The sequence below is a fragment of the Ptychodera flava genome, chromosome 5, assembly GCF_041260155.1.
Source record: "Ptychodera flava strain L36383 chromosome 5, AS_Pfla_20210202, whole genome shotgun sequence".
Lineage (NCBI taxonomy): Eukaryota > Metazoa > Hemichordata > Enteropneusta > Ptychoderidae > Ptychodera > Ptychodera flava.
In genome coordinates, this window is record NC_091932.1 from 44,308,069 (window position 1) to 44,324,423 (window position 16,355).

Here is a 16,355-nt window from a genome sequence, read left to right on the forward strand (position 1 = left end):
CCTTAAAAGGCAGCCACGACGGCATTTCATCGTACTTGTAACATTCACGAATTCGTCAGTACCTCTCCTTATAATATAGTGTATAAATGTTTTGAATTTGTTCGATATTAGTAATGAGGTCTACACCGGTGCACGGTAACTTCAGTAATACCACCACTGTGTTCGATTCATTTGCATATACAGTCCCCAAATATCGGAAACATTCGTTCAGATCAGCTGTCCGTCGGATCTTATCCCTGGTAGACCATCGTGTGTGGATACTTGTCTGACTTGGTATTTTAATGTTGTTTGGTACATAGACCATGGAGCTCGAGTAAACGAGGGTTATGTCTGCAGGCATTACAATCTGTAAATGAAGTAGGATTACATTTCTTATTCTAATTCGAAGTAAATATAATATCCAGTAACTTGTTAGTCCTTATATTCATAAACCGGTAGTTTTCTTTTTCATTACATGGATATCAGCAAATTTTGCCTGGTATTACGAATATTAATGGTAATTATCAGAGAAACTGTGGTTTTGTTCCGTGTAGGAATCAATAATTATACAGAATGACTGAAGACCAATACTTACAGTATCACATCGAGACACCTTGTAAACTGTATTAAATCTGTTTGGGATGGTACATCCGTAAGATTGCCGGAAGAAGTAAAATGTTGAGATATAAATTTTAATTCAAAAATGACCAGACAAATTGAGAGATTTATTCAAACAGACAACTTCACGAGCACAGTTTACATGAAATCTCACAATATGTTTACGTCTTTGATAATTTGCAAGCATTGTACTTACTCTAACGCATTCCTTCTTGCCCAGATAGCAAGCCCAGTGTAGCGGAGTCTTACCACAGCATTCTAAGTCAGTGTCGTTGACATCTAGTGCCGTTGTCTGTATTGTCTCTTCAAGAGCTTTGGCGTTTCCATCGCAAACCAATTCATGAAGTCGGGACATTGCAAAACGTCAAACGGAATGTACGTGTGGTTCTGCCAATAAAACTGTCTTTAATTGAACAAGACACCAAGGGTCTGTGGTTTGAGACACTCCACAGAGGAGAACGCTACATAATCTCAGTACAACCAGTGAGTGGGTGCCTTATCGCCTGTGCGTTATCAAAAGGATATGCAGATCTTCGCAGCATCACCAGATGTTTTTCCAGTTGATGTCACATGAACCTATGATCGTTTGTTGTCGTTTCAATTTATACCAAGCCTTTCACGGTCGCGTACCGCTGAGATGGTGAGTTAGTATGCAACATATATCGATACGGATCAATTTTATCACAATTACTTCGAGACATAAACTTGTCTTACGATGTTACCCGCCCATTTCACAGATAGTCTAAGGTGTTTCAACAAAAGTGTCGACTTGGTCGTTATTGGAGAAATACACTGTTTGCAGAAAATTCACGGTGAATGTTGCTGCTGACCTTGTGTGTCTCCCATCTGACCCGATCAAGTAGGGATTTATGACCTTGTCCCCTGTCCTGAAATTAATTCACACCTGGTGACGAAAAGACCGTCATTACACGTAGAGTAAAATGATTGCAGTCCGTGTACCAAGGTGATTGTTACTAATTGTCACTCTGTGAGATGTAGAGGTGAAATTTACATTGAAAATAACCTTGACGTGTGTTTTATTTCTTACGTCACAGACGTACGTAATAAAAGCTATAAATAGAGAAACAGAGGTGAGGGCGCAACATATTACCGATACATGTGTATTCATAGACCTCGGCAAGTTGAAAAAATGATGCAGTGATCAGTAGACGCATCACAAAGACACAATGATGCTAAATTATGTACAGCATCTCACAAAAAGTTTATTCAACAAAAGCAAGAAAAATGATCAGTGAATAGACACTGCGACGTGTCGCATCGAACACTTGCAAAATAACCGTCATATGAAGCGACATTTGAAAATAGATTTTCTACAATTTGTCGATCGAACACAGGAGCTATAACGGCGTACAACATCATAGCCGGTAAAAAATGTTGTGATATTACCTGCAAATATTTCATTACATCAGCTTAAGAGAAATTCATTGCATACTACTTCTAAAACTTTCGGCAATGTAGCCATAATTTTGGGGGTAATTAATGACGAATACTGACGAATTGACGAATACTGTTGACATTCAATAAGTTAGTGATTTAGATGATAGCGCAGACGCAAAAATGTGATTTAAATCTATTACTTGATAATTGGTCATTTTAACGACCCAAACGCTACCTATGACGTGACCTTAGATATTTTCACTGGATCTAACATTCTAAAAGAGCCGACTTCATGATCAAGAATTCTGGGCATTTTAGCTCAACATTACATTTTCTCTCAGCATAATACTGAACTTGAATAACAGAAAGCATAAAAGATGCTATAGGATGTAAGGTCGCGAGAATGTTAAGTCGGTCACTATGATTCTTAAGTATCATCTGATATGTCACCTGTCAGACATGTCAATAAAATGTCTGAAATTGTATCATCTTCGTAATCTTCTTAGTTTTCCCGATACATGAGCTTTTGCTGCAGTTTTCAATCTTCGTGTCAAAGGTCATGGCTACCGGCAGCTTCCCCATGAGACCGAGACTGCATGATTGGCCTATATGTCCATTTCTTCAACGTGTTTTGTCAGGACCAAGCGCACAATTGACAGTTCAATTCCGAGAAAACGAAGCTGGCAGTTCCAATGTTTACCAGTTAGACTTTGTCAAAGTGAAAGAATCTGTTTGAATCGGAACTTGCTTTTGCGAGATATACATTATGACAAGGGGTGACCCTTTAGTTTTGATTGCGAACAACAAACAGCCGTATCAATTTTCCTAAGCAGACATATTAATTGTTCCACGTAGACACTTATTTGAAATTGGCGCACAAGTTAACCTACGCAACTTGTGTTACTAATTTGTTCATTTTTATATTAACTATGCGCAGCCCGTATCCGTTTTTTGTCAATTTAAGCTTCCATCCTTGAAATTACTAAAGGTGTGACTCCGATTAAAATGTCATAGTTTGTAAACAATCGATAGAAAAACCCCATTCTATGAAAAGATTATGTTTTGCAATCAAGGGGAATCCCCGCCAATATGTGACATCACACGACGCTATCATTGGCTGCCTTCTGTCGTGACGTTTTCACATTGTATTATCGTGCAGGCTGAAAATCAGAGTAAGATTATCAAGGGGATCGCATAATTCCTTCGGCATCAATTCGCACCGCACATACTTAACGTATCCCGCCACAGGACTCTTCACCAGGTTTGTACGAATAGTTGTCTAGATAGGGTCACAGTCGTCGGTGTAGTTGACTTACAGATACAGGGTGAAACAGAAGGTGTTAGATTAACTCTCTTGTTTAATACAGACGAATGGCGTTAAGGTTTCGTGTCCGATTTGAAAAAGGGAAATACCCGCTGCTGAGTTAAAATAACTGTAATCGCTTTCATTTTCGACTAAAGGCAACTGCAGTTTCAGATCACAGAACACATTTCGAATGAAGCCATTGCCTTTCGAATCCTGTCACGATAAGGCCTTTTTGTCTTGCACACAATTGAGACCACCTGTTCTTGAGAAACGTAATGATATTGTGTTGGAAAAATATTCTTATTTTTTGAAATTACAGCAGATGATACATATCTTCCTCTTTCTTTTGTATTTTTAAGAAACTTGCTCTAAATCTCTAGCTTTCGGTTTGTACGACAGGGATGGAACACGCATGCGCGATAAAGGTGACCGGGTTCACGCCTGATACCGACGTGGAAGTACTGGAGATGTACTTTGAGAGTACAAAACGGTCAGGCGGTGGGTGTATCAAGAGCGTTGATGTCATCGATAGTGGAGTTGTTAGCATTGTGTATGAGGATTCAGAAGGTATTGTGACCCAGTTTTCTACATATCAGTTGATATAACAATGTATACCTCGAGCGGGTACCTTATTCAACCAAAATATTTTCCCCTGATAGAAGACATGTGTCCACGACATTGTAGTCTCGCAAGCGACAACGTTCCGACCATCGGATCCATTCAAATTGTCGGATTGATACCATGAAAATTATTTTCCATAATTCCCTTGATTGGAATGCAATGATCATCGAGCGTCCATTGCATTGCTAAAATGTAATATGAAGTAAATTTAAAGATACAATGCATGTAACTGTGGTAATATGTTCATTATGCTTGCCATTCAAATCTGGTATAGTTCTCCTTGAAAATACAAAATATTTGCCAATTTAACACATTGCATACATATACAAATTTATTGTTGGCTAATGAATCCTTGTCCAATTTCAAACTCAATTCTAAACAGTTATATTTATATGGCATGTATTGACAAGTCGAGAGGCCAGTTTTTCGACTGTCGATTTTTGGATCAAACAAAACTCTGTGTTAAGCGGAAAAAAGTAAATACGTCCAAAGTTGTAACAACCATAATTCAACAGAAACTTGCTTTTGAAGTGACCAGTTCAATAGAAACTAAATTGTGAAGAGAGTAATTCAACAGATTGAAACTTGCTAGTGAAGTAGAAGTTCAATAGAAACTTATAGGTGATGTCTAATTAGTTCAGCGTAACTTACTTGTATGTGAAGTGAATAGTTCAACAGAAACTTTAATGTGAAGTGAGCAGTTCAACGGAAATTTATTTTTGATATTGCAAAATCAAAGTCCTCGTCATGAGCAGTGTACCACCCCTTATTGAGCAGCGCACCAACCCTTATAACATGAAAACCATTTCTTATCCATTTCAGTGGCAGAAAGAGTTCTCCGTCGAGAGAAACATGTCGTTGCTGGCCTTACATTATCGGTAACACCAGTCGAAAAAGAGGAAAGTAAGTCTTCCATACAGTAGCTCGACTTGTTTACGGCAATGTTTTAAAGATTGCGTTTTTTCTGACTTGCTCTGCGATAATACGTTTCTTTTTAACAAATTGTTTTAAACAAATGCTTGAGAAACATCCTCCCATGTAATTTTTTTGTAGGTTTTTGCAGTGCTGGTTTTATTGATATGCCTAGTTTTTTGTTTTCCACGTGATTTTAAATTTTCTATAATGTTATGCATTTTGCCTTTTATTCCCTTTAAATTTTTTGAGTTTTATTGTACTAGGCCTATAATATTTTATTTTATTTTACACTGGTCCTCCCTGGAAATTTGTACATTTTGACTGAGGAAGCTAACCAGTGTAAATATGAATAAATAAACAATAAATAAATAAATAGATAAATAAAATTTTTTCGATTATGTGAAAATTGAAATTAAAGATATAATCTGGCTCATTTCAGCTTGTAAGCTATTGCAATGTCATGAGACTGTAAAGAACCAGGCAAATTATGTTGAACGTCAATTCTGTAAAACGGAAACAATCTATGACTTCCTAGCGACGATTCCCATTGGCAAAAGAGTATTGGCTCAAAGTATTTATATTTTATGGAAATCACCGACTATGATTGGTATTATAGGGAAATGAAAGTGAAATCTCAATGACAAAGTTTAATTCGATGAATTTTTATGAATAACAATATAGCGAACTGCTTGAACTGATAGGGGATTTCCGTAACGAGGCATAGCTGATCGGGTATTTCCAGGCCATAGGTCACTGAGGCTGGCCGAGCAATGTACAAGAAGAGGGTGTAAACAACCTGATAGGAATGCCCTGAATTTAAATTGCTGTTTTAGCGTCAATTGACCCATCGGTAGCTAGTCTCATGTTTTTTCAAACATAGCAAAGGTGAAAGGTGATTTACAATCTTTCGCAATATAGAGATCTAATTCAATAAAATACATAGAAAACTGAATGTGTAGATTTCTCACGCCATTCGTAACAGACACGTTTACTGTGCCTTACCGATGCAGGTATCGAAAATGCTTTTGCTGACTTTTATGTTTAGTTGGAAGGGAAGAGGTACGAAAACAATTGAAGCGAAAATATGTTTTCACACCATGTTTTAAGTTTTCCTCCTTAAAATGACCTTGAACCTGTTACATTCTGAACCAAATTGATTACATAGTTGTGAATTAGCGTTCCGTAAAGCGCCATTCTGAAAATGAAAATAAAGTTGTTTTCTTTCGGTTCAGATTGTGTTAATTCCTTTCAAATGTCACAGATGCCGTTCACCGATTACAAAAAAATGAAGATGTAAAAGGTTTTCATCAAAACTGCCACAACATTTTACTATGAGTTTCAGAATCTATTAAAATAGTCGCGATGTCATTACGTAAAACCACATGGAGAAGCTGTAAATTTTGAAAACTTATTTGTGTAACAAGTAATAAGGTATAGTTGGTAACGAGCCGTATTCATTGGCACGCTAGATTCGATAATTTCAAGCATTGAATTCAAATTTAGACAATTTGTTAGAATAGAATCTCTTCTGCTGAATAGAGAGAGAGAGAGAGAGAGAGAGAGAGAGAGTGAGAGAGTGAGAGAGAGAGAGAGAGAGAGAGAGAGGTTTCTAGTTTTGATTCACTGGTTGTTTAGAATGACTCATTTAACCTCAGGGAAAGTAGCCAATACACGATCGTGGCATTCAATATGGTCGTTGTAAATTTTTATCGCTCGTCGTCTAGGTTGCTAAATCTGTTCACGGCAACCAATTTTTGCTTGTATCAGGCTGAACCAATGAATAAATGATCCGTGGAAAGTGGCTGTAAATTGATAAGTCACGACAAATATTTTTGAATATAAAGGGTGTTACAGACCTCAATTGTTTGCCCATTGTCATTGTTGTAGATATGATTGGCGACTTCTCAGATGGAGGAGAAGAAGCATGTGACCAAAATCGCTCTATCGAAGTGAAATATGATGACTCAATTTTAACAGAAACGCTTGAGCTGTACTTCGAAAGTACTAAAAAGTCTGGCGGAGGATTGATCGATAAAACCGAAGAAAAGGAAGACAATATACTGCTAATTACGTTTGAGGATCCCTCAGGTACAAAAAAATTACAATTGATTCCACATGTAAGATAAAGAATGCACAAACTTACCAAATTTTACCTTTCTCAAGATCCAAGCCTGTACACCTCTTGCACATGTAACAGATGACTGTGATTAAGTAATTTCCGGGTATACATAACATTGTCAAAAAAAACCCCAAAACATGTAATCGGGTCCCGAGAGATAGTGGATTTTGTAAAGTGTCACGTGGGAAAATGGAACCCTTAAACTAAGGTGACAAGGTTGTGAATTGCCAATTCTCAATGACTTGCAAATGTCGCATGAGACAAAATGCTTTTAATTACAATTTTGTTCTAACTGTAGTGGCAAGACGAGTTTTGACCCGCGAGAGACATGTTCTAGAAGGTGTCACTCTGGATGTAAGTGAACCACGGAACGCAAGGAAGAAACCTTGCACACCTCGAGATGAAAAATGCATTCTGCTGAGGGGACTTGCAGAAGGGACAAGCAAGGAACACGTCGAACTTTTCTTGAAGAATAGGACTGGAATTGAAGATGAACCTGAGCTGATATTTGCAGGACCTGATGCAGTGATTGTACGATATAAGGAAGAAATAACAGGTAATTCTATGTTCTGGAGATTTAGTATTATGAAATATGAAATTGTAGTTGTTTCCTCAGTCTATGAAATATCTTCAATGCCATATATTCATGATCACTGTAAATTATGAGAGAGAGAGAGAGAGAGAGAGAGAGAGAGAGAGAGAGAGAGAGAGAGAGAGAGAGAGAGATTGCAGAGATATGGGCGAGTATATTACAAAACACATACTGAAACTGCAATGACGCGGTGTCGCGGTCATAAGCTTTCGGGGTTGTATACCCAAATTTCACAATATGTTCTGATGTTACGTCCATTTTAGATTTTGGAAAAATTGTTGAAAGGATTGGTCAGAAGAAGCTAAACAAAGCCAAGATCGAAGCAGAGCCTATATACCACACCAACTGTATAATTGTCACCAATCTGCCTGAAAGGATAAACGAGGAAATGCTTGAATTTTATTTCGAAAATCCCAAAAGAAGTGGCGGCGGTGATGTTGACAACATCAACTTAGTTTTAGAAAGTGGATACGCACTGATCTTCTTCAAAAATTATCAAGGTAAATTTATCATTATTATGTGTAGAATATATGGCTCTATAGTTAAAGCGTTTGAAAAGTCAACAACGGAATCCATCCCTATGCATTGGAGTATTGTTAATGTTGAAAAATCAACTTTGATAAAATCATCTTGAACTACTCTGTGTGGTTTATATGCAAAGTGAAACAGTTTTGTAACTTGTCGACCGGTACTAAACCTTCGAAACATTGTTCATTTTGTTATTAGGCTTACTGATAACCTACTTCCGCATATCTTAAGTACTCTATTGTTATTAAATGTACAAAGCAAAAACTTTGGGTCATATCTCTTCAGGTCTCTAAAAAGGCCCCTATTTCATTATATGCCAATCGAATTCTGAGATGATTGGATGCAAGATACCGCAGGGCCCATTTTTAGGTGACGTTTGTTAAACCTTTACTTTAAATGTGTCCAAAATGACCTTCGCCCAACTTTCAGTTATCCCACTATCAAACCATAAAGAACATCTTGCCATCTCATTAAATGCATGCACATCTAATTCTTGCATAGATGTAAATTGACATTAAATAGCAGCACAGTGCTATTGAACTATTATTTTATTATTGTATTTAACATCCGTATTCGTATGATATATGTTCAAGTACTTGTTGCTCTTACTTTGACAAAAGTAATGCCGAATTTCAACCGTCATCATTTACATTTGTATTTCAGTTGTTGATGTTGTTGCAAGAAGAAAGCATGTAATCAGTAACACACCTTTAGAAGTGCAACCATACTATGAATGGCTTAGTTCAAATAAACGGATTGACGCTACGCCTGTACAAGATAAGAGCAAAGCTATGACAACTCGAGTAAGCGTCCACTCATCCAAAATGTCATTTGTCATGTCAAAACATTTTAAGGAAGAGTTGGAAGAGCAGATGACTCTCTCGTGTGCTGCGATACAATGGCCATGTGATGAAGATGAATGTTCGGTGGATATTATTCAGAAAGAGTCGTTGGCAAACCTTAAGCAAGGTGAGATAGATGGTGAAAGTTGGCCTGCTCTTGTCGAAAGAGTTCTGTCAGAATTTCTAAGCAGATTTTTAGAAGTGGTGATTGATGTTCCAGAAGATATCTTCATTAATCTCGTGAACAAAACGGGTGACTTGATCGAAGATAGTACAGCAGATGTCAAATTTGAACAACAATCTTCAGTCGTACGTATTCTGGGAGAAGCTAAGGACGTCCATGATCTCGAAGCCACCATCACCTCTATAGTTAGCGAGTTAAAGACTGAACAAGAAATGAAGAAAATGACAACTGAGACGATCAGTCTTGATTGCTTCAAAATTAAACAATTGTTGATGTCAGAGTTTACACAAAAAGTGAGCGAGAAGTTTCCCTCAATTGAAGTGTTGCTGGTATCCAAAAATAATACGGTCAGATTCCAGGGAATACCAGGTGATGTTCTTCAAGCAAAAGTTATGATGTATGAGACCCTAAACCAGCTGTGCATTTCCAAAGTGAAATCATTAACAGCAACTGTGCTTGATTTCTTGAAGTCAAGAGAAGCTATTAACAAGGCCTACGACTTCTTTAGAGATGAAAACATCCAAGCTATCTATCACATCGAAGACAATGAAGCTTTCTGTTGCGCACCTGGGGAGGAAGGTCTTGAAAAGGCAATAGAACTTCTGCAAGTTAGAGTTGAGGAGAAAAAATTGGATGTGGAACTGGATCTTTTCGGTGCATTGAAAACCATGAAATGGACAAGTCTCCGAAATGAGCTACAAGAACAATACAATGTGAAGATTACAGTACAACAACAAGACTCAGGAGTGACCATTAATATTACGGGGTTCCAGTCATCCATGGGGGAAGTGACAAAGCGAATTCATGAGTTTATCAAGGAAAACAAAATCCAAATGAAGTTATTTGAAGTTGAGCCGGGCAAGCTGAAGTATCTGTTTGATTGTAAGAAAGATGCCCTGAAGATGATCGAAAAGAAAGCACAGTCGATGCCATTCGAAATAACACAGAAAACAAAAGGACCAACGGTTGGCATTGAGATAAGAGGAAACTTGAGTGACATTGACAATGCTACTGCCAGCCTGAATAATATCATTGCTGGTGTAAAATGTTATACATATGACATAAAAACACCTGGGCTATCTAAGGTATTTCATGAACAGAAGGGTAAGCGTTTCCTGAGAGCGGTCGAAGACGAATTAAATTGCAAAATAGAAAGTCATTTCCCTCCCAAATGTCCAGAAGATGCATCACTAACTCTGTCACCGAGGACTTGCGAGACACCAGGCCTCTCCATCTACTCAGAGTTCCAAAATGACATCGATTCTTCCATTAAGAAAATTCAGAAGTTCGTTGAAAAAGAGTTTATCAGTAAGGTATATAGACATATTCATTTTTACAATATCACAGTTGGACTTTATAGACCAAATTAAACTACGACGTGATTGTTGGACTTTGAAAACAGATAATCGCCGTCATGAAAATAGCAAAGCTATAACTCTACAACCAATGCTTTCAAGTAAACGGTTTCTGCTTCTTTTACGTATGTTCAGTCACATATGGACAAATAAGATATCTCACGTACTTTGAAAATCTAAAAGTCTAAGTAAAAACAGGCTTAATGTGAAACAGTTTGATTTTCTTATCTAAGAAATATATTTATTCCGTTATGTTTACTTTTCCGCCTATTTTATGTATTAGGTTTAGTTCGAATGAACAAGTACACAGCGAGATATATTTTAGATTCACAAACGACGCAGATACAATTTTTCGTCTACCATGCAAACATATTTCCATCTGTTGGTAGCAAAGCATTAGCGAACTTTTCAATCAACTGTCTTGTATTTATTACTTTTATGTTTCAGATAACCAACAATAACGATGTAAAACATTTGGCAGTCTCTGACATTTCAGATATAATTTCGTTTGCAGATGCAATACAGGTACAGTGACATCCATTGTTGAGATTTATAGACTGGCTGTTTAAGGGAACAAATAGAAAAGGAAGGGAAACATTTGAACAAAGATGAAACTGAAGAGATGACATAAAGTAAATGTATTGTTTCATATTTTTTCTGCCATTGCAGTTACAACGACGAAGACGATGATGATGACGATTTTTTTTTTTTGTTGTTGTTGTTGTTGTTGTTGCTGCTGCTGCTGATAATGATGATGATAATAATATTATTACTAATTCCACTATTTCAATCAGGTACAGGTCAACGTGGAGGCTTCAGGGCAGCTAAGGTTCCAGGGGTGTGTTGAATCTGTTTCTACAGTACAGGCTAAAGTGGATGATCTGCTGGCCAGAAAAAGTAGTATTGCACAGTTGGACAAAGCTGTAATCATTGAAGAGATTCCTGGACAGATTTCAAAATCAGACGCTTTACCAGAATTTGACAGGTATACTCAAAAGACAGATCACGGATTGTCAAAAACGAAAGGTGTTATTCTGAAGGAGGAAGATACGATTACGCAGGAAGTTGAAAAAGCGAGGAGTACAGCTCACTCTGCAAAGCTGCCGTCAAATGAAGCAACTACATCTGGCGAAGAAACAGAAGTTCAAAAAAGCTCGATACCAGTTCTATCTAGAGAAGAAACCCAACAAACTGCGAAGAAGAAAAACGGAGCAACAGGAGGGCATTTGATATTTTCAACAAACCTATACACCCCGTCCTCTGTGGAGCAAGTCGTCCAACAAGGCTACCCAGAATCACCTGTTAAAACAAAGAAATCAGATCAGCTTGTGAAGTCTAAGGTCGCGAATAAAGCTGTTCCTGATGAGATGGCAGAAGCTGGCATTTCCAGAAAAAATCCTCTAAAGACTAAACAACGTGACAAGTTTCGAATCATGACTGATGAGGGTATTGCAGTGGAGATCTACACCGGTGACATGACAAAGGAAGTTGTCGACGTTGTGGTCAACTCATCGAATCCGCATCTTTCGCATGGCGGTGGTTTAGCAGCAGCTCTTGTGAGAGAGGCAGGTTATGCTTTGCAAAACGAGTGCGATCAATTCATGAAGCAACGACAGGGACCACTAAAACCATCAGAAGTAATGCACACCGCTGGCTATAATCTGCCATGCAAGTATGTCATTCATGCTATTGGATCCCCATGGAGTAGCGGTTCAGAAGCACAGTGCCGTCAACTTTTGCAGGAAACCGTAAAAAATTGTCTCACATATGCAGCAAGTAAATTAAATGCCAAGTCAATTGCACTACCAGCTATCAACACAGGTATGTACGGCGTACCAGTTGATGTATGTGCTGAAGCAACGTTCAATGGTATCAAGAAATTCGGTCAAATGTTTAAGGATGATCTCTGTTTACAAGAAATCCATCTGGTAGACATTAATCAAACAACTACAGAAGCCATGAAGTCTGCATTCCAAAGGATGCTTCGCGATCCGATGATGAGACAATCTACAAAATACAGAGTCAGAACAGAGAAAAAAATTACCAAGGACAAATAATCACCAACCTCATAACTAAGAAAGTAATCGCAACACAAACCAAAAACACGGAATTTTCGAAAGTAAAGTCACGACATTGCGAAAGCAGAGTTTTTTTATGACAATTTTTTTCTTCGATTGCTCTTAAAATAAAAACACTAATAATTGATTTAAGATGTTCCTTGCATAATAATGTGTTACGATGTAAATGGGAAATCGCCTTCCATTGATCTCTGTTAAACAATTTAGCCTTTTTGAAGTAATGTATCTTGCATCATTTTAATGTGTTGTTTATTACATTTTGTTATGTGTGTTCTGCTTTCTGAGTGTTTTGGGTGTAGGTAATGAAGAAGGGATTTCGCCCATATACATGTATATTCAGTTACATTGCACTTATAAGTCCTTTGGGCCTTTGGCCCAAAGTACTAATGTGATGACGCGGCCTCTGTTGTTGCATACAGTGGGCCGTATGCTGTGGACGCAGGTATCTCAGAAACGCTTCAGTAACTTTTCTGAAATTTGGTCTGGTGGTCACTTTGGCTTGTATCTCAAACGGTCTTTTTTCTTTTTTTGATTGAATCATTTTAAAGTCACTTTTTTAGCTTTTTTGTGAAAACCACTATTTTCAATTTTCCTCAAAACCACTGATTTGATTATTGTGATATTTGGCATGGGTGTTCGTATAGTTGAAATGCCGTCAGAAATGTTCAAAATTTGGTGATACATGCCTTGTATTATTTTTAAACAATATTTTAATCCATTTTTATTTTATATTTACTTGATTTTGACTCGCTTTCGTTAAAGCTACCGTCTGCGCATGCGCACAACTCTAGGACAAAATCTGAGTTGAGAATCGAATCGGACGCCATCTTGTTTCTCGGTGTGGGCACATTTTTTACTTTGTGAACGTTTCACTGTGCATTTCAATTTATTCTATAGTTATGACGTGACAGTGATGCACTTTGCGGCTGTCGTGTATTTTTTGGTACGAAAGGCGCCTTTGATCGACTGAAGAATGATGGTACCGGCAGGCATATCAGTTCTACTGAGGAAGTAATCCACTGGCCCGCATAGGTCAGGGACTCACTTAGGGGAGAACCACTTGATTAGTGGGGGGGGGGTATAGAGGATTTTGAGAAAAAAAATTGTCACCAGGTGAAATAAAAGAAAAAAATAAGCCTGTAATGGCTTGAGAAAAAAAATTCTCATAACAGACAGAAATAAATAAAAAAGGAATTGTCATAATGCAGTTGAAATGAGCAAAATTTTGGAAATTCATTCTCATGTGTTCTTTGCTAGCATGCTGCCATAGGCAGCGCAAATGTTTTTACCACAAGCAATTCTCATGTGTTTTTTTTTCCCAGCACTTATGATATAAGCATTCACTACTTTACACCTCAGTGCACTCGATGTTTCCTTCCCTTTTCTGACCCAAGAAATCATATTTCTGGATTTCTGTTGCAATATCTCAATGGTACAGGCAATATCTAGATGGGACTATTTGATTTCTGTACATTGTGAAAATTGAAAACACAAGACAGGAGTCAATAAACTAGTGTAAAAACCAATATATTATTCTCTCAACATAAATATGTTAGAAAGATTACAAGTTGTCAAAGAAAAATTGAGGAACAACAAATATAATGAAATACAATGTGTGAGCCTTGTTTCTCTGACCACAAAAGATAACATCTCCCCTGAGAACTTAAAAGGAATTGACTGTTATAAAGAAAAGCAGGTATAGTACTGATCACTGTTGATTTGCCAAAAAAGTGTTCTATAATTTAAAGTTGTATATATACTAGACTTTCCATTTTGTTTTCATTCGTTGGAATGTAAAATGAATATATAAAACCATCCTGTGATATGTGAAACACTGGCTTAAATTTGAAAAATTGCACTGCTACTCCATTTGATAAAAAAATTGATGCAGGTGTGACAGTTGAAATTAAAAAATGCTGTCTCTCTGACAAAAAAAGTTCCCATACCCACTTCCTGCATAACCCCCCCCCCGAAATCAAATGGGTCTCTCCTTAATATGCGCATGCGCATATAACAAGTTAGCGTTGTTTTGCAAGTCTATTTTTGACCATCTGCTGGGAAGGACTTTGAAAAATCAAACCGACGCTGTCTTGTTTCTCGGTCTTGTGCGAATTTTGACGTTTTGAAGCTTTTAGCATTTATTTGATGATGTTTTGTAAATATGAAGTTCACGGTGATTGTATTTTTGTTGCTGTCATGTATTTTTTTGGCACGAAACGCTCCTTCGTTACTGGCGAATCCATTGCTTTAGCGAGGCAATCCCACCGGCGGCCCGTTAGTAATAGCTGGGTGAGAGCGAGAGAATTCGCTCTGTCCTTCTACCTCCATGTCATAACAAACTAGCGTCGTTATGTTGATGTACTGTCCTTTCGACACAGCGATAACTTTAAGTTTTCTGTTGCTTATTTTGGGTAATTTCGACAGTTGTGCATTGATTTTGACATCATTGTTGAAGACAGTGTGTGCTTTAGACTGTCGACAGTCCTCGTGCCTTCTTTTGACCGGATCCGGAGTCACTTGCGGTAGTAATCCAACGTAGGCGATCGAGCGCCGAAGCATCATTGTTGAAGACAGTGTGTGCTTTAGACTGTCGACAGTCCTCGTGCCTTCTTTTAACCGGATCCGGAGTCACTTGCGGTAGTAATCCAACGTAGGCGATCGAGCGCCGAAGCATCATTGTTGAAGACAGTGTGTGCTTTAGACTGTCGACAGTCCTCGTGCCTTCTTTTGACCGGATCCGGAGTCACTTGCGGTAGTAATCCAACGTAGGCGATCGAGCGCCGAAGGCGCAAGGTCGAGTGCCGAAGGCACGAGCTTGTATAAATACCGAAAGCTACGCGAGACCAAGCAGTAGGCCTACAAGCGACTGGCGAGAGTCTATGTGTGCTTATGTTGACCGATTTACGCGCACTTCAGAATCACGGCATAATCCGACATGGTAATTTGGCATGATCATCAGATCATACATGATCCGAGATTGCAGTTTAGCAAGGTCACGATAACTAATGTTGTTTGTTTCACTGTGGTTTAATACCTATATTTCCACTAAAAGACCATTAGAATTTCCTCCTGGCTACTTTGAAATCGTGCACTGGCATGCATGTAGTTGTCAACATCACTATGCTTGAATGTAGTAGACTCTTACTATGAATATATCGACTGTCACTGCATATTGCATATGTGTGCAAGTCACTCCATATCATATCAAAAAATGTAGTATTGCGACGTTTGAGCTGCCACAAGCCAGAATTTTCAGTTTATGAGAAAGTTATCTTACATGTAAAACTCAGTTCTACTGTGAACAAAATGCAAGCTATGTTGCTTAACTATAATGAATAACATAATATTTTGTACCTATCACCGTGTCAGAAAATCAGAAGGAAACAACCACTCAGACAAACTCTGGTCAGGATGATACTGTCCAATTTTAATATGTCTCTCGGCACACACTAGATACTCATGACTGTAAAACAACATTTCCATATAATTGTATATTCAGTTTTTATATTTAGTTTGCTTTTCACCATATTCTATGTCCTTCCCTGCACTACATAATTCAAAATTAAATATTGTTTTTGGCCTATACATACTTGAGGGGTAAGCTTATTTAGTCTCATACATTAAATATGCACTGTTGACCTTCAGAGTCCAAACTTTTATCATTGTATTGTAGATAGGTGTACACTCCAAATACTAAGTACAAGTGTGGTGAGTGTAACAAGCAAATGTTTTTAGTCAATGGCCCAAATTTATTTTCTATTTGATGGACAATAAATACATGTGTAATCAATGCCAACAATCCAGTTTAAGTAATTTGGTT

The 16,355-nt window shown here is 37.8% G+C and overlaps 1 protein-coding gene across 1 annotated transcript; it reads left to right on the forward strand.

The window, feature by feature from the left end:
• Positions 1–3,137: 3,137 nt before the first annotated feature.
• LOC139134067 (protein mono-ADP-ribosyltransferase PARP14-like) lies at positions 3,138–16,120 on the forward strand. The gene is made up of 9 exons (XM_070700972.1): positions 3,138–3,256; positions 3,701–3,868; positions 4,745–4,825; positions 6,725–6,925; positions 7,255–7,512; positions 7,812–8,048; positions 8,740–10,415; positions 10,905–10,982; positions 11,252–16,120. The coding sequence occupies exons 2-9, from the start codon at positions 3,703–3,705 to the stop codon at positions 12,512–12,514; spliced, it is 3,960 nt and encodes a 1,319-aa protein (XP_070557073.1). The 5' UTR covers positions 3,138–3,256; positions 3,701–3,702; the 3' UTR covers positions 12,515–16,120.
• Positions 16,121–16,355: the final 235 nt, after the last annotated feature.